The 24,356-nt window shown below is 51.3% G+C and overlaps 9 protein-coding genes across 9 annotated transcripts; 4 read left to right on the forward strand and 5 right to left on the reverse strand.

The window, feature by feature from the left end:
- Nucleotides 1-2,619: 2,619 nt before the first annotated feature.
- AAFC00_000582 (uncharacterized protein) lies at nucleotides 2,620-4,410 on the reverse strand (the record flags this gene model as incomplete). The annotated part of the gene is made up of 3 exons (XM_069345757.1): nucleotides 2,620-3,247; nucleotides 3,303-3,811; nucleotides 3,982-4,410. The coding sequence occupies 3 exons, from the start codon at nucleotides 4,408-4,410 to the stop codon at nucleotides 2,620-2,622; spliced, it is 1,566 nt and encodes a 521-aa protein (XP_069200430.1).
- A 565-nt stretch (nucleotides 4,411-4,975) lies between these two features.
- On the forward strand, nucleotides 4,976-5,700 carry AAFC00_000583 (uncharacterized protein; the record flags this gene model as incomplete). The annotated part of the gene is made up of 2 exons (XM_069345769.1): nucleotides 4,976-5,309; nucleotides 5,432-5,700. The coding sequence occupies 2 exons, from the start codon at nucleotides 4,976-4,978 to the stop codon at nucleotides 5,698-5,700; spliced, it is 603 nt and encodes a 200-aa protein (XP_069200431.1).
- A 1,525-nt stretch (nucleotides 5,701-7,225) lies between these two features.
- On the forward strand, nucleotides 7,226-8,073 carry AAFC00_000584 (uncharacterized protein; the record flags this gene model as incomplete). The annotated part of the gene is made up of 3 exons (XM_069345777.1): nucleotides 7,226-7,253; nucleotides 7,319-7,873; nucleotides 8,015-8,073. 3 exons carry the CDS (start codon nucleotides 7,226-7,228, stop codon nucleotides 8,071-8,073), a joined length of 642 nt encoding a protein of 213 aa, XP_069200432.1.
- Nucleotides 8,074-8,618: 545 nt separating this feature from the next.
- On the reverse strand, nucleotides 8,619-12,356 carry AAFC00_000585 (uncharacterized protein; the record flags this gene model as incomplete). Its single annotated transcript, XM_069345787.1, has 4 exons — nucleotides 8,619-9,288; nucleotides 9,341-10,492; nucleotides 10,547-12,148; nucleotides 12,220-12,356. The coding sequence occupies 4 exons, from the start codon at nucleotides 12,354-12,356 to the stop codon at nucleotides 8,619-8,621; spliced, it is 3,561 nt and encodes a 1,186-aa protein (XP_069200433.1).
- A 771-nt stretch (nucleotides 12,357-13,127) lies between these two features.
- Nucleotides 13,128-14,326, reverse strand: AAFC00_000586 (uncharacterized protein; the record flags this gene model as incomplete). The annotated part of the gene is made up of 3 exons (XM_069345800.1): nucleotides 13,128-13,320; nucleotides 13,376-14,224; nucleotides 14,286-14,326. 3 exons carry the CDS (start codon nucleotides 14,324-14,326, stop codon nucleotides 13,128-13,130), a joined length of 1,083 nt encoding a protein of 360 aa, XP_069200434.1.
- Nucleotides 14,327-16,387: 2,061 nt separating this feature from the next.
- Nucleotides 16,388-17,594, forward strand: AAFC00_000587 (uncharacterized protein; the record flags this gene model as incomplete). The annotated part of the gene is made up of 3 exons (XM_069345810.1): nucleotides 16,388-16,460; nucleotides 16,524-16,675; nucleotides 16,734-17,594. 3 exons carry the CDS (start codon nucleotides 16,388-16,390, stop codon nucleotides 17,592-17,594), a joined length of 1,086 nt encoding a protein of 361 aa, XP_069200435.1.
- A 431-nt stretch (nucleotides 17,595-18,025) lies between these two features.
- AAFC00_000588 (uncharacterized protein) lies at nucleotides 18,026-19,274 on the forward strand (the record flags this gene model as incomplete). Its single annotated transcript, XM_069345824.1, has 2 exons — nucleotides 18,026-18,234; nucleotides 18,377-19,274. The coding sequence occupies 2 exons, from the start codon at nucleotides 18,026-18,028 to the stop codon at nucleotides 19,272-19,274; spliced, it is 1,107 nt and encodes a 368-aa protein (XP_069200436.1).
- A 1,132-nt stretch (nucleotides 19,275-20,406) lies between these two features.
- AAFC00_000589 (uncharacterized protein) lies at nucleotides 20,407-21,119 on the reverse strand (the record flags this gene model as incomplete). Its single annotated transcript, XM_069345835.1, has 2 exons — nucleotides 20,407-20,834; nucleotides 20,894-21,119. The coding sequence occupies 2 exons, from the start codon at nucleotides 21,117-21,119 to the stop codon at nucleotides 20,407-20,409; spliced, it is 654 nt and encodes a 217-aa protein (XP_069200437.1).
- Nucleotides 21,120-22,069: 950 nt separating this feature from the next.
- On the reverse strand, nucleotides 22,070-23,752 carry AAFC00_000590 (uncharacterized protein; the record flags this gene model as incomplete). Its single annotated transcript, XM_069345846.1, has 4 exons — nucleotides 22,070-22,153; nucleotides 22,212-22,801; nucleotides 22,857-23,346; nucleotides 23,435-23,752. 4 exons carry the CDS (start codon nucleotides 23,750-23,752, stop codon nucleotides 22,070-22,072), a joined length of 1,482 nt encoding a protein of 493 aa, XP_069200438.1.
- Nucleotides 23,753-24,356: the final 604 nt, after the last annotated feature.

A 24,356-nucleotide genomic window follows, 5' to 3' on the forward strand; every position in this document is an offset into this window, starting at 1 on the left:
AGCAACTCCTCCCACGAGATTCGTACACCATCGCGTGCTGCAGCAGTACGTCCTCCAGGCTACGACCCAGTAGCTATCCAGTCCTGGACGCAGAATCTATCCAACCAAGATACATCACGAACAGCATATACCCAGGATCCTGCTGTTCAAGCCTATCTCCGGGCTAAGATGGAATTGTTCCAAAACTGTAACTGAACAGTCTTTGAGCGAGGCAAAGGGTGTCTTGTTCGAACATTGCAGCGCAGCTAGAGACAACCTAGCCATCGGATGGTTACTTGACATTACTTAGTCCCAGGTCCTGCCACCCAAAAAACATGATCCGCCCCACTCACCACATGACGAACTCTGCATAGATTCTTTATCAAAACCTTGCCCACGGTCACTCAAGCAATGCAGCCATGCACAGCGATGTCTTCGAAAATCAGAGGCAGCACGCGTTATCATCGATTCTGGAAACTTGCTCATGGATCACCAATGTCTTGCATTGACATGCCTTGGCAAAAGCTTCGAAGTCGTTCTTGGGAACGACATCTCGAATTCACTTCGCCCAAATCGAATCAAAACGCATTGAGCTCGATCCTGTCTTTTACCACAGGCTCTGTTCAGAGCTATTCCGGGCTTTGGTATCGCATCTGCGTCATCCGGCAGTAGTGAAATGGGTCCAACTGCACGGTAACACCTGCTGAGGAAACCGGACTGTCCCCGATCATGGATCCCTCTACACGAGCTGCGGTATCTATGCAGCAAACAATATCGCAGCCGTGACTGCCTCTATCAGTTCACCGCTCACTGCCGTGGACAGGCCGCGCTGACCATTCGCATCCACTGCTTGTCGGGACCCTCTATGGATCACCCTGCAGCTCCAGGACACAGTGGGCTTGATAGCAAGCAAAGGGCAACGATCATACCTACTATAGTGCTCACATGCCTTGCGACCTTTGTCGTGCTACTCCGCCTCATCACTCGAGGTAAAATCGTACACAGCCTTGGGGCAGACGACGGAGTGATTGTGCTATCTCTGATACTGTCGTGGGCAGTATGCGGCTTGACAATCGGCATAGTGGAGCAAGGTATCGGAGGATACGTATGGAAATCTCAGCTCGATCTCATGGCATCGAACGCAAAGACAGTGCTCGCCTGGCAGTGCGTTTACATGTTGTTGATTCACGTGAACAAAGCCTCAATGCTTATGCAGTATCTGCGAATCTTCATCGGTCGTAAGACAAGAGTCTGCACGTACATGCTACTCGTGGCGCTGATGCCAGCTTTACTCTGGGGCTTGCTGGGTGGCATCCTACTATGCCATCCCGTGCCGAAACTGTGGCACCCTCGACTAAAAGGACATTGCATGAGTCTGAGAACGTACTGGTTGTCCACCGCTAGTGTGAATATCCTACTCGACTTTGCCACGGTCTTCATGCCCATGCCAGCACTCTGGAAGTTGAAGCTGCCAGTCCAGCAAAAGGCAGGACTCATGGCGGTCTTCATCCTCGGCTTCTTGTACGTTCTATACTTTCTATTTCAACAGAGCCTCTATTTATCAACGGCGCCACCTCTACACAAAAAGACAAATCACCACCATCATTCAATAGACTAATTTCCTTCAAGCGTCTGCGCCGTCGCCCTAGTGCACAACGGCAACAAGCACCAAGACTGGACAGAAGCGAGCACGGACAACTTCACATGGTCGACCATCGAGGCCAACACGGGCATCATCTGCGCTTCGTGCGTGGCGTTGAAACCTCTCTTAGCTAGACTGCTGCCGCGGTTTGTGGCGGATGGATTGGTCGGGGTTTATACTCGGTGGAGAAGCGGGGGGAGGTTTATCTTCTTATAATGTAGCTTTATTCCAATTAGTAAATCACGCTTTCTATAAAGGACTTCTTTTCTTAGGAGCGGGTGCGGTGATTCACGCAGTAGCTGATAATCAAGATTTTAGAAGATATGGAGGATTAAGACCTTTCTTACCTCTAACTTATTCAGTTATGTTAATAGCTAGTCTTAGTCTAGTAGCATTCCCTTTTATGACAGGTTTCTACTCAAAAGATTTTATATTAGAGTCTGCATATGGACAATTTTATTTCTCTAGTACAGTTGTATATTTTATAGTAGTAGTCTGTCGACGAGGTTTACTGCTACATCGTCGCTGGGGAGGAAGGCGAGTAGAGGAGTGACCGAGGGCGAGGGACGGGACAGTAGGGACAATAACTCGGATACTGATCGGAGAGAGAGCTCTCTGACTGGGACGTATCATCAGGGTCTTTAGCAGGAGGAACACGTCTAGTTCCACAGCATCATGGTCAATGAATCACTAAAGCAATCAAGTTTGAACGGAAGATCAGTTGAATAAAATGCAAGATCGCCGATGATTTCTGTTTCGATCAGGCCCACGAGTAGCAGAGCCCCCCGGCATGCATATTCTTGTACCGTTAGCTACACAAGCTCTCTCTTATACGAATGCGCCGAAGAAAGACCCACCAAGCCCCTGTCTACTGTCCGCAACGCCTCGCCAAAAAAGGATCAGAATGATAAGATAGAGTGGAATGAGTGCAAGGAGAAAAAGGCAAGTCGAAACTTCAGCATAACCATCGGTAAGCCGCGGAGCGCAAAAGGGCGAGATCAAAACTCAGTCTTGCCGCCCGAGCCCAATGCCGAAGCACCCCAGACACCGACCAATCCCCACATGCCGACCCTCCAACCACGCCATAGACCGGAAACACCCTGACCCTTCCTCTGTCTTCGCTGTGTTTGTACGGCTCCCTTGGCCGGCGTCGAGGCGACAGATCGTGACCCCGAGTCTCGCACGCCTTCCTCCGAGGCAACGTACCACATTGTGCCCAGCACACCCCTGTATGGTCCAGGCTCGACAATTGTCTCTAGTTCTGGGCTCGAGGTGGCAGTGGTCGGCGGTAGCTGGTTGTAGCGGGCGGAGTTATATGCGGCGGTATGTTGCGTGCGTAGAACTTGCACTTGGCCACGACGCAATACTGTCTCGAGGGGCAGCTTCAGGAATAACTCGCCGCAGGAGGCGAGGAATGTGGCGAGGGAGTATGTTGAAGGGGCGGTCAGAGGGTCGATGCGAAGGTATTGGCGCAGGATCAGAGGAGTCGAGCTTGTAATCAGAGTTGGTAGGGAGGAGTGTAAGAGTGTGGCGGGTAGAAGCGAGGTAGGTACGGCGAGCGAGGGAAGCTGGCGCAGGATTGGAACGATTGCGCGTGGCTGGGAGGAGATGGGTGTCAAGATGAGACTGTGGAGCAGTTAGTAGGGAGAGCGATGCGATGTATAGGTGAGAAGAAGCGAACCGTGTGCGGACAAGGTCAAGCGGAGCAAGGAGCAGACCAGCAATGGCGGCGGAAGCCACAGCGATGGCAAGAGAAGCAAGAGGCGAGGGACTGTCTGCAACATCGATGCCTCCAATAGCTCCGGCGACAACCTCACTGGGATTGCCAGCGAGGGCAGCAGGGTCAGGGAGATCGGAAAGCGCAGAGAGCAGACTTCGCGTCCAGCTTTCGACCGCCTTCACCAAGACATTGTAGATGAAGGTGGCGTTTGTCGCTTTCCACAAGCCAGTGGCACCGGACTGCTGCCAGAGCTGGGATAGAGCATCTATTATCGAGTCTGGACGGCGAATGGCGAGTCGATGAGGGTGTTGTGGAGAAGGGTATGGATTGCGTGAGTCGGAACGGGATGACGGGCCGCGTCTACGTGACGAAGACTTTCTCGACGACTGTTCGTGAGCATGACGGGAGGGCTTGGTCGGAGTGAAATACGACGGCTCGTCGTCTTCTGATTCGTTTTCTGAAGCCGAGGGCTGGAGGTGAGAGAGTGCGGGTCAGTATTGCCTTGGCTTTCTGTTCCCGTGCGGACTGCGAAGAGCGAGGGGGAAGGAAGCAAGCAAGCAAGGAAGGAAGGAAGCAAGCAAGCAAGCAAGCAAGCAAGCAAGGAAGGAAGCAAGCAAGCAAGCAAGGAAGGAAGGCACACCTCGGTGTAGTAAGCATCCGAGTATCTTTGCGACTGCCGTCTGCCCAGCTGCTTGGAAGGATCCTCGCCGTCTTGTTGAGCAGCAGCGAGTCTGACTTGCAATATGGTCTTTGCGACATCGAAGGGCTGAGCCAGAAGAACGCTGGTGTATTTCCACAGGGCCTGGTCCATTATCTTCTTGGCCATATCCGTGACGGAGGTGTTGTCGGCATCGAATAGCGGACCGCCATAGTCGAACTCGGAAAAGATATCGCGTGCTGAACTTCCCAAACCGCCAGCTGTGGAATTGGCAGTCGCGGCAGAGGCACCAGCGCCGATGCCCACGTCTGGAGGCAGACCTATTGACGGCGGCACATAGTATGGTCTCAGAGGATTCGGCGCATCTCTCGAGGTTGTCATGGCGGGAAAGGATGACTGCGAGTGAGCCATGTCTTTTTTTGTGGTTTTGTTTCTGTTTCAATGTCCAGCCAGAGGGGATATTGTATAGTCCTCTGTGCTTGCTGTGTATCAACTGCTTGAGAAGCAAGAGCAGAGCAGAGCAAGAGCATCACGCTACGATACGCTACGCTACCTTGAATGACGATTTCCCAAACCCTAAAAGGTACCTTGAGCTGCGACCTCCTGCTACAACAGCAATGTACAAGCAAAGGCGAGTTACCGAAGCTCGAGATCTAGGGCTGGCTTTTCGTGGAATCTTTCTTACGTCTTGCCATCAGGCTTAATTAATGTTAAAATGCGGCGAAGGAAAAGGCACCTCCGAGTCCAACCTCCGAAGCTCCGACGACTAAGGTAGCATTACTGTCATTATTGCCGTACAAAGTTCAAGTAAATGTAGTTGATTATTGCTGACCACCTACCTGCAGTTTACAGCATCAAAGCCTGTCATACTCTGTACAGCACATCTCCACCCGTCCACCCTACGTTCTACCGCGGCCACCCCCATATCCAGTCAATCTGTTGCTTGTGCTCCCTACACAGTAGCTTCATAGTAGTCATGTCGCTCAATCTACTCTCTCGTCATCTACTACGATCAACGCATCAAGCAGTCTGCTCCACGCCCAGGACATACTCAGCAGCCTGCTTGACTCGCTCCACTCTCAGCGGCGCCGCATACTCACCTACACCATCTTCATCGTCATGGCGGACGCGAACGCAACCATGCACACCCTCGACTAGACTGTCTCGCTCCTTCACTGCATCCTCACCATTGGCGCATGGCCACCTTACTCCCCCGAAGCCCGGCGAGGAGCGCAAGGTCACCTTCGTCGACAAGGAGGGCGACGAACACACTTTTGTCGTTGCGGATGGCGACAATCTGCTCGATGTTGGTACGTCATCACCTTTTTCCACCTTGCTCTTGAAAGATGACCGCGTACCATTGCTGCTGCAATCCTTGCCCCAGCGCTCCGCTTTGACCAACCATATTCACTGACACGCTCCCCTCGCTCAGCACAAGCAAACGACCTCGAGATGGAAGGTGCCTGCGGCGGCTCCTGCGCTTGTTCAACCTGCCATATCATCATTGCAGACCCCGACATGTTCGACCAGATGCCCGAGCCAGACGACGACGAGAACGACATGCTGGACCTGGCTTTCGGCCTGACCGAGACGAGCCGACTGGGATGTCAGGTCAAGATGTCCCCCGAGCTGGACGGCCTTGTTGTCAAGCTGCCTAGCATGACGAGAAACCTGCAGGCTAGTGACTTTTCCAGGAAGTAGACACCACGCGCCAGTGTCAAATTCTTCCATTTCCTCGCTCTCGAATTACCTTACCCACCGATAAAGCGCGAAGACCGTCCAAGTGTCATCGCCCTCCGAACAGGAGGAATCCATCCAATTGGTCCTTGGAATCGTACTTGAATTGCGATGCGCCATACATCTGCGGACTAGAATCCATGCACACGCCTTGATGCTGGCCCTTCGATAAGCCCACCAGTCCTCATGTGTGCGCGTGTCGGCTAATGGACATCAAACGTCACACGCAATGTCCAGCAGTGTATTCACTGACTCTTAATCTTGTATATATAGAAATGCCATGATAAATGCAAAATTTGGGTTGAAAAAGCTACCACGTCCGAATGCCTACCCGCGAATGCCTACCCGTAATCACCTACCCAGAACCTCGATTGAGCGAAAAATGCAGACGCGTTTGAGTGAACCAGCACATACGACTCTACAGAACTGAAGCAGGACCGTTCGGATTGAGATCAAAGATGATAATTCTGGAGAGTCTAGATATTCCAACAGCAGTGCAAACCTCGAAGAAGTACTCGACATAAACTGAAAATGCGACAGACCAGGCGCCAGTGGCCTGGGTCGATCTTGAAAGAACCCGCGATCCAAGGCCTCCTACTCCGACATATCGAGGCTGCATCATATGTACATCATAACTCAGCGACCACTGTAATCACACGTACCAACGCACTCACCATCTGATGCAACGAAATCCCTCTTCTGCTTTCCTCTATGAGCTTGCCAATTTGTGCATTTGCTCTTTGAGGATCAAGGTGCTTGGCAGAGAAAGCGTCATCCTACCAGGCTAGCATGTCAAGCGTGACTGTCAAGTGTATGGAATTATGGTTACTCGTTATTGTTGCAAACCTTCCCACTTCGGAGATCGACGGTCTCTTCATCATGTGTGCCCCAGCTTTGACAGACCGACGGGAAAACACTACAACCAGGAAGCTGAGTCTGAGATGTCTGACGTCCATGTTCACTCTCACACACACATCAAATTCATCAGCTCCTGCACCTCGACCGGAACCATCAATACAAAGACAGAAATGTGTTACTTGTACTTGGCAAATAAGTTGCTGATTAGATAGGCCCTCTGCGCTAGCAGCCTTATGTCCCGACGGCCCTGACCACAGCTCAAGCTTAAATCCTAGCCACTAAATGTCACAGTACCTTATCTTATCACTTTATTGTCGTGATAAAGGGACCATCGCTATAGAAGCGAGGTGTTTGGTAGCGAGCATGTAGTGTTCAGCATGCAGTAGGAAGTAGACCACACCTCATACAGTCTGGCATTGAGTGCGTCAAGTGTCGTTGTGTCTGTGTTTCGACATCCAAGCCGTTCATTCTCACTGGCGTGTTGTGCTCTGTCCGATTGATGCTCACTCTGATCAAGTAATAATATATAAACATCACTTCCAAACCCAACTACAACCTCTTTCCTGCCCTTCAACTTCTTCCCACCATAAGAGAGGAGAGAAAAAGAAGGAAAAGAACAACAACAGCAACAATGACAGAACACAGCGCCTTCTTCTACGGTAAGCCCTCTCCCCCTTCCCCCTTCCTCCTTCTTTCAAACCTCAAAACTCATCTCCCAGAAAAGGCACCCTCATGTCTCCCGAAGTCCTGAACCGCGTAATCTACAACATGCCGCACGTATCCAAGCACCACATAGACAACATAAAGTCTTACCCAGCGATCCTCCACAACCATCGCCGCCACCGCGTGCGTGGCGCGGATTATCCCGCTGTCATCCCCATTTCTGCCACTGACGGGTTTTCTGGATCTGGATCTAATTCTTCGTCGGTTCGCGGCACGTATGTCACGGGCCTGACGTCGGCGAATATCTACAAGCTCGATCTTTTCGAGGGCGAGGACTATGAGCGTCGACATGTCCGGATCGGGCTTTTGGAGCCTGCTTCTGCTTCTTCTACCACCACTACTACTACTCCAAACGACAACGAATCTCTCACTGGTGGAAAGGGCGATGAAAAGCAACAACAAGTCAAACTCGTCGAAACGAAACAAGTCGACGCGCAAACCTACATCTGGATCGCAGGCCCGGACGAGCTCGAGGATCAGGAATGGGATTTCGCGCGGTTCAGAAGGGAGAAGCTGCGGGTTTGGGTCAGCGGGGATGTCTATGGCGAGTTTGCCGGTTAGTTTCTTTTCCTTCTCATCTCGCTTTCAGTTCCTTGGAACTTCTCTCATTCAGTTGTGCTCGATTGCTCCTGAGAGACGTCGCTGCTTTCATCAGAGAGAAGTGCGGGATCTGATCCAGGTCGCTGATATTCGACAGAGCTGGATAGAGCATACCAGGAGAAGCAACGCGACGGAGCGGCGAGCAACGGCGTCTGAGCACATGTGTTGTCGATGCGGAGAAGGAAAGTACTCACGACTTGGAAGCCACGGACTGGACATCCCGACTGAAGGAACCCTGTCTGCTGGAAGCTAATGCCTTTTTACACCATTACCCATAAGCAAGTCATCTTTAATGCAGGCGAGGTAAAGGAAGTTTTATGACTCAGTCGGGACTCGGTGAAATGAAGAAAGGGGATAGAAGTGGCGTTCTGGGAGTTTTACAGCATTTGGCGTGGCTGTCTAGCATCTTTATACTGCTCTATAAAAGTCCGAATCACGAACGAGGTCACATACAGAGCTAGGACCTTGCTTATTCCAGAGACCATATGTAGTAGTAGTACTAGCATGTGAAATACTCGACGTTGATGATGAACGATAAACATCGTGCAGCTGCTATCTCCTTACACTTTTCCTCCAAAACCATTGTATGACGATAGGGGAGCAGCAGCAAGGGAGTATGAATGACATTATATGTATACCTCTGGACTAGCACTTCTCTCTCTCTACAAGTGAACGGACTGGTTGGGAGAGCAGAAACAAAATCAAGTCCGCGCTGCTGCTGCTGCGTCTTCGATGCCAGCCAGAAACGAAGTCGATGAATCGTCGACTTGCCTCTTATCCTTCTCGGCGAATTCGGTCACTGAAAGATCAATGCTCTCGTCCGGGTCCACTTTCAGGCTGTCCGAGACCGCTTGTGGGCTTCTCCTTTCATCCATGTCGCCCACGCCTTCTTCCTCGAGAACCTTGTGCTCGACCACAGCACTATGCCGACCAGATCCAGCAGGCACGGGAGAGCTATCTGCCGCGCCGTCGAGCCCCGTGTTCTTCATATTGCGCCTGGCCTTTTTCTTGCTTCTCTTATCCTCTCTCTGCTGTCGTTCCAGCCGAATAAGCTCGTCGCGTATCTCAGCCCTTTTCCTGGCCGGGTCGAAGTCCGCAAAGTCGTTGTTCTTGTCCATTTCGCGCGAGAGGACTTTGCGGACGAATTCACAGGGATTCTTCAAGAACTCGGCGACATAGCCCACGAGATAGACGCCGCAGTCACAGAAGTTGGTTTGTTCTGGAATTCCTCGAGCTAAGAGGCCGCGGAGGTCATCCCGCTTGATGGACATGCCGCGCTTTTCTTGCGCTTCTTGGATCAGGTAGTCTTTTAGGTTCCTAACCTCGGGTCCATGTGTCCCTCCGAGGGAATCGAGAGTGATGATGACAGGTCTGAGATATTGTTAGCGGCTATGAGTTCCCAACATGCTGTGGCTGAACGTACTGATCTGGGTTCACTTTTGGCAAGGGTGGTGCAACCCTCTTTTTGCCCTTCCGTGACACGATCCTAGCTTGTTTCGGAGTTCGCTCAGTAGATTCCAAGGCATCAGTGTGTCCAGATTCGGTTGATATGTCGATTGTCGGTCTAGCCACTTTTCGTTCTTCCAATTCGTTGTCTGAGAACGACATTCTGTGAACTTCTTTCCTAATGGGTTCGAGACTTTGATCTTCCTGCGAGTCGGGCAATTCCATGACAAGCCCATTTTCGATCATGTTGCCTGTTTTAAGCTTGTCGTCCAGCATTGTGGTTTCATCCTCCTCCTGCACACCCTCGGCATCTTCCTCGTCGTCATCCACTAGCCTTCTGCTCAGCTTGTCCAAGTTGCAGATGATAGTGACGAACCAATGCAAGTTGACGTTGACAGGTACCACCACAAATGGCAACGAGAAAATGTCGATGTTTTTTGTCCACCTCTTTACGGCATCATAATTGAAGGCTCTCCTTCCTTGCTTGGTACTGAGAGCCGTGTAGAAGAACGTATTGAATATGTGTACCTTGCTTGTCGCTTCCGGGTGCTGTTCCTCGAGATGGCGAAGACAAAACGAGATGATGTTGTCGTTGAGAAATTCACCATCGTCCAGGCGCTCGATGTCTGTCACGTCCACCGTCGTTCGCTTTGCGCCTGTCGACGGGTAGATCAAGGGAGCATCCCAGTTCAAGGGACCGTGTTGCTGTGTCCAGCGCTCAGGCTCTGCTTCGTCTACTGCCGCAACTTGATGTTTTCGTTGCAAACGGTTACTGTTTCTTGTAGGCTTTGATGTTGGCGTTGTGGTGGGTTGCTGCTTAAGTGGTGACTCTCTTCTATCATTTACGGGACCACCGTATTCATTATGCGAAATTGTTTCGCGTCCAGGGTGCTTGACCAAGACAGAGACGCCATCCGATGATGGCCTCTTTTGACCCTCATGGGGCTGCTGGACCTCATCATTGATAAATGAACGTTGATGCTCCGAAGCTGCGCTCGATTGCTTGGGCACGGCAGTCAATGGCATAGGATTATCATTACTGTCAATATTGATCTTTCGAGGTTCTGATCTTTTCCGCTCAAAGTCAATGATTTCGCGGGCCCTCTCGAATGACTTCTCGATTTCCCGCCTGTAAAAGACTGTCAGTTCAGGCAATACGCGTGTGTGCTTGGAAGCAGCTTACCCAGTGAGTATTTTGCTGACGTGCTTGCCTACGCAAACACGAGTCACCTGCGCCTTGAAAAGCTCCAAATCCTCTCGGGTGTAAAAGCTCATCCAGACTTCGCCACCAGTAATATCATCTTTTGCACCTCGCATTCCGATGCGGAGCGACTCTGCGGGATTTGCGATCATGGACTGGGCGTGTTTACTCGACAATGCATAAGGCTTGTTGTGGAAATACATGGCTGGTTGCCCTTGCCGCTTTACAATGAACTGGCCTTCCTCCGGGATGTATTCTGAAGATAGATCATCTCTCTCTCCAAGGTCCACAGATAAAGTGAATATTGACGCAAGTCTGACCTCTGTGTTGGAATCCAATACATCATGGTTCTCACTCTTGTCAAGCCTGTCGTCCCGAAGCTTTTTCTGCTTGGACGTGTTGGAGGGCGCACGATTGGAAAAAGCGTTGAACCAGGATTTGGCACCGTGTGCAATGGAACGAGGACTTTTCCTGATAGTCACAGAACCGTTGGCAAGCTCATCCTCACTGCTCTCGACATCGATCTTTTCCGCGACTGCTCCTATCACGAATGGCCTTTTTTTCGTCTGAGTTTGAGGACTGCCAACATCAGAGCTGGCAAGCATGCGTTTTCGTAAGCTGCCATTCGAAGTGGAAGGTCTTTCCGTGTCCCTCGCAAAAGTCTGGCTCAAAGGGGGTGAGGCATCACGAATAGCCCGCTTGTGGCTGTGCCTGCTCTGCATAGGTGAAGCCGGTGATGAATCTTGCTTGGTCGGCGCAGTCCTTGTGTTCTGCTTAGAGGACAATACATCGGAAATACTTGGTATCTGGATGGTTGGTGACCGTGCTCTTTCGGAGTGAAAGTGATTCGGTTGCCGTAGCAATGACTGGGATTGGTTAGATCTCTGGCCTGCTACACTAACATCGGTGTCCCCGAGCTTGTGCGACTGGGATCTTTGGATGTCTAATGCTGCATTGCTACGACCTCCGCGCGCAACTTGTGTCGAATCTTGAGAGTCAGGAATCTCTACAATTTCGATTGCACCAGTATCAATTTGGGGATTCGAAGCATCTGGGGAAGACTTTGGTTTGCGAGACTTCTTCTTCGCAGGTCCGAGAACAGTGTTCATGTCTCGGGACTCGTCGCATGCAAAGGGATCTCCGGGTCTTGAGGGTTTCTGAGAATCCTGAGACGGAACAGATTGAGTGCTAAGCTTTCTGGAACCTGGGTTTGGTGAAGAGGCAGGTTCTTGCCTGTACGGTGCATTCCTCATACGGGAGCCGTTTCGGTTCTGTACCACTTCCACCTCCGACGGTGGGTTGAGTCTGCGGCGCTTTTGGCCTCCGTGTTCTTCAAAGTATTGCGGATTGGCAGTCGCCGGTACGTTATCGCCAGCGTGACTTGCTATGTCCAGAACGTGCACATGTGAACGACGCGGTCGACTGATGATCCCCTCGCCGAAAGCATTGGATCCAAGTGTATTGGTAGGGCGGAACGACGCCCCTCCTAGCCGCCGTGTCATCTGGTAAGATGGAGTATCGTCCACGAGTAGAGGATCCGGGTGACTCTCTAGATGGCTGCGTCCAGCAGAGCGGAAGTCCACCCTATGTAGGCATGCATGTGAGCTATGCACACTGCAGAAAATACGAAATGTGGCAGTAGTTGAAAGGCGTACTTGTGAGTATGTACAGCTTGCCTGGAAGAGCCGTGATGCACTGGTTGTCTGTCTGCGCGAGATGGATTGTGAATATCATTTCTCTGTGGAGGTTGACAATTATTAGCCCAGTTGCAGGTGGAGTTTGATCGCAGCATGGCTTTGTCTATTCTGTGAATGAAACTACCCGCCTTGATGTGCGATTCACGGCGATCGCCAAACAGTCTGGAAAAGCAGTCGTTCCATAGCCTGGATGCCATATAGAGCCGGTTGTGCTCGAGACATTTGGGATGTGGAAAAGACTGGTGGGAGACACACTTGAAATTGACCTATGTCTAGTGTTTCACGCCCGATATGAGCCGCACCCTTCAGGCCAACACCTGACAGCCCAACATCGCCGACACGGTTTTTGACAAACTTGTCTGCTGCAGGTAGCGGCATCCCGCATCAGCTTATCTGACATCTGGGAGAGATGATAGAATAGATGCCAGGCTCGGCGTCTTGTGAGCTGGCTCGGGAATAAGTAGTGCAAAGCCCGCCGACCCTTCATGCACGAGTGTTCTACTACAGCCACTTGCGATAGATCACTTCATTACCGCCTTTTTGTGGGTGATCTTCCGTCTGGGTAGTACAATGTCCTGATGTGAAGGGCAAATGACAAGCGCTGTATATAGGCACACAGAAATTGCAGGATCGTCAAGCGGTAATCTGGTCGAATCATGTTCGATGTTGCTGGTAACTACTTTGACAGAATTTACCGCCTTTTTCTGCGCTGTCCGAAGCACAACACCCCGCTAGAATTCATGGACGAATAACGCCGTGATATCCAGAAGCAGCCCGCTAACCATTCCGAAAATCACATGCAACATGACATAATGCAAGTTAGACATTAGGCTACCGAGCGTGTCGCTGGGAGCTTTGATGAGATCTCATGAAACTGCCGACTTCTCCTTGAGGCCCGTCGACTCTTCCGTCACGTTATTGCGGCGACGGTCTGGATGGTGAACCGTCTTGTCTTGACGTGCCTGATCGATGGCACTCCGCTGTGTGATGCTATCGTCGTGGCTCTTCCACATCATGTTGGTGTCCTGAGGCAATGACAGTGCGCGCTTGATGGTTTCCCTGCTCAACAATTAGTCACCGCACTCGAATAAGTTCATAGAAAGCTTTCGCTTACCGTATCTTCACGTTTCTGCCACCGTCATTCTTGGTCCAGATGCTGAAGACATCCTCGCCACTTCTGACGCTGACAACAGCACCACACACCTCCTCTCCGGCTTCGGCAAATTGGTCGCCGATCATCGCCATTAAAAGATCCTCCCAATAGCGGTCCGCCACTCCCTTTTTCAGTCTCAGGATCCATTTCCCGCCCTTTTTGTTTTCTTCATCTTCCCACACGGGCCGTATGCCCTCCCTGAAGAAATGGTAGTCGGACACGGTGGGCAGTGCCGAAGGGCGCTTCAGATGCGAATAGACGGCCCAGAAGTCTTGTGCAGTTGACATTTTGCACATGGCTCGAGTCGACTTTTCGTAGTCGGAGTTCTTGGATGTAGGCGGTCTGTACCAGATGACCCAGGTGTACTTCAGCGGCCACGAGGAGTCATTGCCCTTGGCCGCCGGTTCTGCAGATTGTGGGGTCGATGCGCGCAAATTGGCCATGGACTTCCGAGACAGCACCTTCTTGTCGTCCTTGTCCATCTCTTTCTTCTCGCTGGGTATTGAAGCTGTGGGGTTTGCCGCAGCCACTTTACTGAAGTCGAAGGCAGTGCCGGGTGTCTTTGGGGTTTTGGCAGCGGAGCCAAAGGAGGCGAATGCCCCGGAGCCCAGCCCAAAGGCGGAAGAGCCGCCGGTGGTCGGCGATGATATGCCACTTGTCGCGAGTGGTGTCACAGAGTTGAATGGATTATTTCGACCATGCGATGAGGTACTTCCGAACCGCTTGGGATTGGAGAAGTCGCGCGATGAATGCCCCTCCCTGCCGTCGTGCTTGTCAGACTTGTCCATAGACAGCGACAGCTTTCCAACACTGTGTGGAGCCGGTCAGTTCCGCAAAGAGGTTCGCTGCAAGTAACGGGCAATTCACTTACTTGGAACGGCGAGTCCACAGGTTGTCTCTGTCCTTGTCCATGGTTGCGAAAACTGGAGGCGGCGGACGAAGTTGACGGCAGGGCCAATGTCGTGAGAATCAAAGCTCTCGACTGGAGGAAGTCACGGTCCGTGTAAAGGTTGGTCAGGTGGCGATCAATATTCTTTCGACGGCAAGGTGTTGATGAATGTCGCGTTGGGTATGTGATGTGGCAGTACTAAGATTTGTGATGTCGTCAATTTCGTGATGTTCGGGTTATGTAGCTCTAGTGAATGTGGATCGGAAAGGCAGCGAGTCGTCAGTCCTGGAGGTTCTGGGTTTGGAAGATGGATCTTGTCTGTAGTTGAAGGTGGGATTGTTAGTGGAAGTCAGGTACAGTAAGGTACTCGGAGGTGCATGCAATTTCCATGCGTGCATTATTCGAAGCTGCCTCTGCGTGCTGCAAACCAGAGCTGATGACGCCAAGGCAGAGTGCACAGGCCAGATTCTTGTTTTCCTATTATTTCATCGCAGACGAGGCCTCACTTTCTCCCTTTTCTTTCTTCTAAAACAAGACCACCAACTCAAATCATCGTCAGCTTATAGCATTTCCTGTGTTGCTGGCGACTCCGATGCGCTGGTCAAGACTAATCAACCACTTTTAAAACCGTCATTACGAGGGCCCCTTCGCGGTGGACACCCAGGACATGGTGACGACCTATAAGATGGAACAGAAAAAGATGTAACTTCATACCTTCAGTATAAATTCATGATAGAGCCTTCGCATCCATATGTTTCTCGCACACATTTCGCTATAACAACGCGCGCACTCTCTTGCCCGTCTCTCGACCTTCTACGTCTCCTGAACAAACGAACATACATGTGCCTCAGTCATTACAGCCCATCGACAACAATAATTGTATGTCCACGCCCCGCACACGCCGAGTGATATTCAATGATGAACCAACATCCTGTTGTTCTGGTAATCCGAGTTTAAGCTCAGCCGCATCGTCTGCTTTTTGCGCACACATGTGATAGCTGGTTGAGCATGACGAACACATGGCACTTTCTGAGATCGACTGCTCTTTTTTCCCTCTATCAGCACCTCTTCACACATGGGCCTGGACTAATCCCCATCCTTCTAGACAGACCCTGTGCGATGTTCATGCATGGCTGCTCCACCAGCTTATCACTTGAACTAGACTATTCAGAGAAAGCCGAATTTCCAGAAGTAGACTGCTCAACTTCTATAATAGTCGTGACACGCCCTGATCAGAACTTGTGATGATTGAATCTCTTATACATCTGACCTACACTCTTCGTGACTGACTTGAATAAGTAAGAGACACGCATACGGTTTTGATTGAAGACGAGCACAGAGGCAGCGTCTCATACAAGTGCACGATTGTCACTTGCCTAGGTCTCTGAGTTGAACCTGACAGATAACGATGATTCCTCTAACGACTTCAGTCTTGTCTTCGCTAACAACCTTACCGAATAAATGAACATGTTATCATACGAAATTGTGCCATACCATATAACACATCTGTATAAATCATTCTGCGCGGAGTTGTGGAGGGCTCGGCGGGCACTGTCAAGCCGCAAACAGACCCTATCGATAACACTGATCTCCGAGGTCTCCAGTGAGGCTGATCGAATTTCTGTAACATGTCATTACAGCGAGACATGCAGCGCACTTCGTCGACGAGCAGATCAGAATGCACCGCAGAGTAGGCTATATTATTGAAAGTAATGTACACAATGTACAAAGATACCTTGCTGAAGATCACACGCAGAGCATAGACTGGATCGAATAAAGTAAGGTAAGGTTTGCGCCTCGGACGACTCACCTTGATTGACGTAACGCGCCGGAAGGTACGAGTAAGGTATACCCTGAACCAAATTTACTACTGTATATCGCTTCCACACGTCTTTACGTGACTCTGTAACAGCACCATTGTGGGTTCAATTGCATCAGTCGCAACCCTCATTCTTGACGACTATCCAGGCTCTTAAACTTTGTCGAACTCTTTGCTCTTTTTGTCTCTTGTAACATCTATTTCCATCTTGCATCTTACTTTGGGGAAATCTCTGCACTCATAATAATATACTTTGTGATCCAAAATGTTTCCCCCGTCAGGAGGCTACAACCTCGATGTGGAGGCCATTAGCGGAATATGTGGTTCTATCTCAATAGGTTTGTCCGCGTCCTGCGCTTCTGGATATTCTCGTGACAGTGCTGACTCGAGGACTCGAACAGCATGCTGGGTTGTGGTATTCTCTCCACAGATCATTGAAAATTTCCGTCGTAGCAGCGCCGAAGGACTCAGCGTCGAGTTCATCATAATATGGCTCGCTGGAGATTTCGCGAACATCATTGGAGCTGTCATGCAGAAAGTTCTCCCTACCATGGTATGTTGGCTACTGAACGTATGCAAAGCCGAGAATAGCGCCTGACTTGCTACCAAAGATCATTCTTGCTATCTACTATACCCTTGCAGATATCGTGCTTTTGGCTCAATGTTTCTATTACAAGGGCGTTCACTTCCGGGATCCAAAGCCAGCCAGAGCATCGGAGGCTGAAGAAGCAGTCACAGACGAGCGATCTGCACTGTTGGGACGACCTAATGGACGCGGCGAGGACGACGATAATTCCTCAGAGGCAATCGACGCTGATCTTTCGCGAGCTAGATCAAGCTCATCCTTCCGTGATCGTTTTGCCAGTGAGGGCGTTCATCTCTCACCCACGACTCCCATGCACCCTGCACCAAAGCAGACGACGGTGGTCAAGCGTTCTCAGCCTAAGAAGCTGTACCAGAAGATTCTCTTCAACCTGACTGCTGTCATTGTCGTACTGGCTGCAGGTGTCGGCGGCTACTATCTCTCGCCAGCTCCATCGAATGCTGGTGATCAAAGCTCGGAGAAGCAGGCTGATACGCTTCAATTCAACACCACCGGCCAGGTCTTCGGATACTTGTGCGCAGTGCTGTATCTCGGCAGCAGACTGCCACAATTGTTGTTGAACTACCGACGCAAAAGCACCGAGGGGCTCAACGCATTGTTCTTCCTGTTCGCCTGTATCGGAAACCTGACATATGTACTCAGCATATTCGCCTTCAACCCCGTGTGCCGCCACAAGCACTGCAGAGAGGGCGAAGCGGGCGCCATCTACGGACGATATATCCTTGTCAACTTGAGCTGGATTATTGGAAGTCTCGGAACGCTGTTCTTGGACTTTGGAGTGTTTGTGCAGTTTTTCATGTATAGACAGGATGAGGAAGAAGTGGAGATCGTGGTGGTCGAGGACGATGACAGGGGCAGATCGTCATGAGTGCTGAAAGTAGCGTAGCGGTCATGCAATGCGCATAGAATCGCTGCTGGGAGTGTTGTGTGCCATGTATGCTGTACCGATAGACGATTGAATATACCTTCAGATAATTAGTGCTGTACATGATGAAGGGAAGAAGGTGACATCAACGACTCTATACTGCCGCGCTTCGGTTCACATTACACGAGCACAACAAATTTCTGAAAGGCAGTGAATATAAAATAAAGGCTCAGCGTGTATGAAAGCATTCCACCTATAATTTGATTCTAGTATAGACTTTCCTTCATGCGATCGAAGCATAAGCCTAGCGTATCGCCGAGGCTAGCTCTTATCCGCGTGCATCAATGTCATTCCCAACCTCGTCAGTGTTATCCGCCCTTTCTTTCTAACATGCACCCAGCTAGCTCCACACACAAACACGACACGAACGAGAAATGTTAAGCTCAGGATCGGCGCGGCGTCAGAAGCAGCGCAAAGTGCTGCTGATGGGCAAGTCTGGCGCCGGGAAATCGTCCATGAGATCGATTGTTTTCAGCAATTACGTCGCCAAAGACGTGCGTCGCCTCGGAGCCACGATTGATGTCGAGCACAGTAATATCAGGTTCATGGGAAATCTCATGCTTAATCTCTGGGATTGTGGAGGGTGAGTAGACGTGCTGCTGCCGGTGCTGGTGTTTTGATCCTTTTTTATTCCTTTTGTGATTACTATCACTTGGTCTTCTCATTGTCTTTCTACACCAGCAGCCATTCTACTGGGGAACTTTGACCTGACTCTCGAATTCCAGGCAAGATGGCTTCACAGAGTCCTACCTCACCCATCAACGCTCGCACGTCTTCTCCTCGGTAGCAGTGCTGATCTTCGTCTTCGACGTCGAATCCCGCGAGTTCAGCGCCGACCTGATAAACTACGCCTCGATCATCACCGCCCTGCGCGAAAACTCGCCCCAAGCCAAGATCTTCGTGCTAGTGCACAAGATGGACCTGATAATGCTGAACATGCGCGACGTGGTCTTCCGCGAACGCAGCGAGGCGATCCGAAACGTCAGCACCGAGCACGGGTTCGGCGGGCCCGCGCCAGACGCAGGCAAGGAGGTCGACTTCTGGGGCACGAGTATCTGGGACCAGAGCCTGTACAAAGCCTGGACCCAAGTCATCTACTACCTCGTGCCCAACGCGGGCGCCATCGAGAGTCTGCTGCGCCGCCTCGCGGACGTCATCGAAGCCTACGAACTCATCCTCTACGAGCGCACGACCTGCCTCATGGTCACGCACATCACGCGGCCCTCGGAAGCCGCGAACCCGCACCCGGACCGCTTCGAGCGCCTGTCTTCCATCCTCAAGTCGCACAAGCACTCGATCGCAAAACACACGGGCATGCCCGCGGGCTCGGCGAACTTCGCCGAGCTGCAGATCAAGACGGGCGAGTTCATGTTTCTCATCACGCGGCTGACGGAGAACACGAATCTCGCTGTTGTCCTGGGCAGTGGCGAGGCCATGTATAACGCGGCCAGGATCAATATCGCGCGAGCGAGAGAGGAGTTCGGAGAGCTCGATATTGCGAGCAAGCCTAAGAACGGCGCTGCGCAGAAAGCGGCTGCTGCTGCTGCGGCGGCGGCGGCGGCGGCGGCTGGTACTGACGGTGGGAAAGTGAACGGTTCCTCGTCGGGGTACGCCTACGAATGATAAGAGAGAGGGGAAAAAGAGATCCCGAAGTTCGTCATGTTTTCGGAGGTTCTTCCGTTTATTCTGTTTACATCTAGCGTTCGAGCCGGCGAAAATCAATGTGCTTGTGGTAGAACGATCTTTTATGCTGCAAAGATACCCTTGGGGAGGAAAAGGAAAGGAATGATACAGCGCAGGCGTTTTATCGGTGTTTCTAGTCAAAATCTTGTCAGAGGGCACTTTTGGGAGAGTCATACATATATGGAGGAGAATTTCCTCTAATTTTTGAATCAGGCGGTACACAATATCTTCAAGATATGTCGAAGACAAGGGCATTATACGGTCTGTCATTTGCAACAAGTGAACGAAGTGGTCGATGGACCATGACCTTTTGTAACATTCGCATTTACAAACAGCACTCCGCGCTGCGATAGGAGAACTAGAGAAAGCAATCATAACGGGAAGAATAAACACAGACCAAAGGAAATCGTGAGAGCAGCAGCAGCAGCAGCAGCAGCAGTGGTAGTATTAGTACCACATCGCGTATTTTCATATTTTTGTCATTAAAAGTCTTGGTTCCCAAGACTTAGGTGTTCTCCTTGATTGCGAAAATCTCCCCAAAGGCCGCTGGAATGAAGTCAAGTCTTGATATGTCGGCCTATAGCCTTGTGTTTTGGCTCCCCCTCCGGAAGCCACTGTCAGCCAGGACCTGCTATCAAGCTCGCTCTCGTCAATGCAAACATAACAGAGCTTGCAGTATTTCCGTTTGGTGAAGAGGGTCTTCACAAACCGAAGCTGGCTAATGCGGTTTCTCTCTCCAGGCATTATTCGTGGTTCCGGGTTTGAACTTGTTCCTTGAATATGTCGTGACGAAGCGTGCCACGGAACGAATCACGAGTTGTCGTTCGGGTCTCCCTCATGCTTTGACATGTCGTTTCATGCGAGCGACAGCGTCAAGCCCAGAGTGTCGAGAGGCTGTCCACATCGTCCTGCTGTCTGGTATTCGAGAGCGGCTGCTTTCACTCGTCGAACACAAGACGTCCCACGTGCTCGGGTAGTAGATTGAACATAGCCGAGACGAAAACGACTCTGGACCACAGAAAGCCTCGTCGCGTCGGTTCGCTTCGCAGGGATAGATCAAACTGCCGTTTCTTCATCCGTCAAGACTGGTCTTCTGCATCTTCTCGGCAGCCTCATCCGCACCACCAGCAGCGGCAGCACTCGAGCCGCTTGACGAAGCCTGGTTCGCGCTGTCAACATCCACTTCATCGTCCTTGGTCACATCACCCTCCTTGCGCTTCAATTGCTCTTCGACTTCCTTTCCGCCCGCGAGCAATAGCACAGCGACGACCTCGTCCTTGCCGGCTCTCTCGGCCTCGAAGACAGGTAGATTGCCCGCGGCGTTCTTGACCCAGACGTCGGCGCCGCTCTCGGTCAGCAGCTGCACTGTCGACGAGTGTCCGTTGAGTGCAGCCCAGTGCAGCGGTGTGTTGCCCGCGCCGTTGTGACGGTTCAGCAGCGTCTTCTTCACCGCATCGGCGGCGGGACTCGGGAAAAGCGTCAGGAGAGCTCGAAGAAGATCTGGGTTGGAAAGAGTCAGCGAAACCCGGAGGTCACCTTGCAAAAGGGCAGGTGCTTACCAGTGGAGCCATTGGCGGCTGCGTAGTGGACTGCAGTGTTCTGGCTGTCCTCGTCGACGCAGGCCTCGAGCACTGCATGAGGACCTGCGGCACCGTGCTGTTGCGATAGTTGCGAGAGGTATCCAAGAAGCTCGGCTGTGTCGTTGGTGCGGGTGAGGTATAAGATGTCGTCGATTTCGTCGGCTGTGAGGCGAGCAGGGTTGGTGGTGGTGGTGGTGTCGGCCATGGTTTGGTTGTGAATTTATGAGACGAAAGAGGTTTGCTTGGTCTGGTGCACAGATATGAGTACTATGTGTATCGATGATGTGAACGTTCTTTTGATCCAAATCGACAAGACAATATAAAGTAGCTTGAGGCAGGCGGTTTGACAAAAGATTGCTGGGCAAAATAAATGCGTTCCAATCAACCAAAAGTAGGGCAAAATGGTAAAGAATGTTTTTTTTTAATCATCATGCGGGGTTCCTTTCACATGCCAGTACTGAGGCAACTCTACCACCGTGCCAAGGCCAACATTTTGCCAATCGATAGATGCTTTTGGAATACACAACCCACCTTGCCCGTGTCAGAGTGATTGAGAGTGTATCACTAGGTAGTTGTGATCAAGGCGTCAGCTCACTGGAATGCTTCCGACTTTTGAGTGCATGAAAGCACACTGCGTTCTGTTCATTCTTCTATACTAGGGTTGTACAGCCATGATTGAATAGCTTCACCGTCCTCTCATCCGCCAGGCCCAGTGGACACTAGAAAAGCGTTATATAGTTGTAAAAAGGAGAAAGTCGAACGAAAAAGAAAGTCAGACATAAGGAAAGAGTAAAATAGCGAATGACGCGAAAGTAGGTATGTCAATATAAACAATGCGAAGGAAAGTTTGGTCTTCTGGCGTGTCTGTTTTGTTTCCGCCATCTCGAGAGCCCCTCGGTATTCAGTCCTGCTGTAGCAGCAGCAGCCGTCCAGCAGGAACTTCTTTCGGCCGAGGGAAAGGCGCATAACATGCATACATCTTGTGTGTGTGTGTGTGTGTGTGTGTGTGTGTGTGTGTGTGTGTGTGCATGTGGCGCATGAAAACTCTCTCGGTTGCTCAGAGCCTTATGCTCCCGAGAAAGAATGGTCGTCATTAAGCAAAACAGCGCCCATAGAAGCAATGTTGAAACAGGACGCTGGTACAAATGGGTATCATTAAAACACGGTGCCGTCCGACAAGATCATGATCGGTGGCTCCTTGGTGTTCGGCCGTGACACTTCTGCGATTTCTCTTCCTCCCTGTTCGCTCGTTAGTGACATGCATTGTAGGTGTGGTAATCAAAACAAAACAACTGACCTTCCACGTGCCGGCCTCCAGCATCTGTGCGAGGCTCAGCTTGTTGTTGCCCGTCAGCCCTAGAATTGAGTTGACTTCGACGAGAAGCTCGTCCAGGAAGCCAACCGTCACTGCTCTCCACTCGACAATCACATCGTCTTCTGCAGTGAAGAGAGGAACGACCTCGACATTGGGTTGTCCTTCCTTCATCGCGTTGACTTGATATTGTTGTAGGCCACGTTTCGCATCCTCGGCCTTGAGGGTCAACAGTCCCGTGTCTATGAGCAAACCACCGTTCCGATATTCAGGCAGACCGGTCAATAGCTCGACGCCAGCAAAGTGGACATGCATCAGTTTGGTCATAGGAACCATCAGCGAGTAGCAGAGCCATTGCGTAAGCTTATGGAAAGGGACGATGTTGGCGCATGGGTTTCTAGGGTCTGCAGGCATGCTTGAGCACGGCCAAGCGTCGCCGAGCGGGATGCCGTCAATCTGGGTGCGAGTGTCTGGCCAGATAGGCGCAAGCCCCTCCTGCAAGGCGTCCCAGAAAACCGGGAGCGCGATAACAGGTACCGAGGATGCTTGCGTGGAAGGGTGAGATAGGAGATGATCTGGTTTCTCGTTAGCAATGAAGAGTAGCAATAAGATAAAATCGATCAGGCGAACCGAGCATGTTTCCGGGTCGCGCATCAGCACCGAAGATTTCCTGGTTCTGGAGTGCATCTGCCAGTTTGATCAAGAGCGTGGTACGGCCTTGTAGTCCATCGATGGGGTTTTGTTCCGTCACCTGCAAGGCTTTGGCCATGGCGTTGATGTTCAGCTTCTTCAGACCTGCGCTGTCGACTTGGCATGGTTCTTGTGGATTGCTGCTGAACATTCCCGCCTTGAACATTTCCAGACTTGCGACCGCGAGGCCTTCGCTACGCCGGTAAAGACGGCCGGACTCCTTGCTCTTGTACTGCCACTGAGTGCCAGCGCCCGCATCAATCAGCACAGAAACCATGAACAGATCGATGAGCCTCCTGGTCCTCTCCTGAGCATTGACGGAGATTGGCCATGTTGCCATGAGTTGGTCAACGCGGGGTCGTCCACCGACTTCAAAATGCTGCCATCTTCCATGGGCCGGGATTTTTGAATAGTCTGGCTCGAAGTCTCTCTGCAGTTCCGAAGATTAGCATGCAATTCCCCTCATCAATGGTGCAACTAGGTCTGCGTTGCGTTGCGCTGCGCTACGCTTCACATACTTTGATTATCGAGACAACATAACGAGCAGTCTCGCCGAACTTGGCCAGATCCACATTGAAATGGTTCAATTGGTTTCTTTTTGCTTTTGCCAGAACAAATCTCGATCGCTCGCGGACAGCATAAATACTGCGTAGGTAGGCGGCGGGATCGAGAGCTGCATCTGGAGCTTGTGGCAGAGGAATGTCTGGGATGGAAGCATTGGCCGCAGGGTTGCCGTTCATCACACTCCTCGGGGGCGTTCCCGGTGTTCTCTGCAGCGTGGTTGATTCTGCGAGGATTGGCTCGCCGCTGGTTTTCTTACGGCTGAAGAGACCCATTGCGCCGCGTGGAATATTCGAAGCAGCTTGCGAGGAAGCTCTACGTTTGCAACGTTAGACTTGTGGGGGCGGATGCCTGCAGGTTCAAGGCTCGAGGCGAGGCGTCTAGAGCCGATCGCGTGTCCTGAGGTAGTATTGTACTACTACTGCTACTCGAACAAACACTCAGGGCAGGCTTGACTAAAACCTGGGCTGTTGCGCTGTCTCTGACGCTGGTCCGTTTGTCCGATCGGTGTCTTGGAGGGGTAAATCAAGTAACGAACGTCGCCGTGCAAGGGAAAGGAAATGAAGATGCGTGAAAAGAGTAAAGTGTGTGCAGAATGTCCGAAGAGGGTCAGCTTCGCATTTGGAAGTGGAACGAGAGGCAAGCGAAACGAAACGATTACAAGAATTCAAAGTCGAGCTAGAAAGTCGCAAGTGCCCAGAAGCCGCGGGGGAGGATTTGGTGGCTGCACGCGAACTCGTCGCCGCGTGAAAAAGAGGACGCTTCTTGTGCACAAATTTATGTGAGACAATCTGGATGGTAGATTAGACAAACCCGCCGGATCGTCGTGTATGAGCTTGGTCTGAGGTCTAGTGGTACCTGACTAGGACAAGTAGCCAC

This window comes from Neodothiora populina, assembly GCF_041146345.1.
Source record: "Neodothiora populina strain CPC 39397 chromosome Unknown canker_contig_11, whole genome shotgun sequence".
In the NCBI taxonomy this organism is placed as follows: Eukaryota; Fungi; Ascomycota; class Dothideomycetes; order Dothideales; family Dothioraceae; genus Neodothiora; species Neodothiora populina.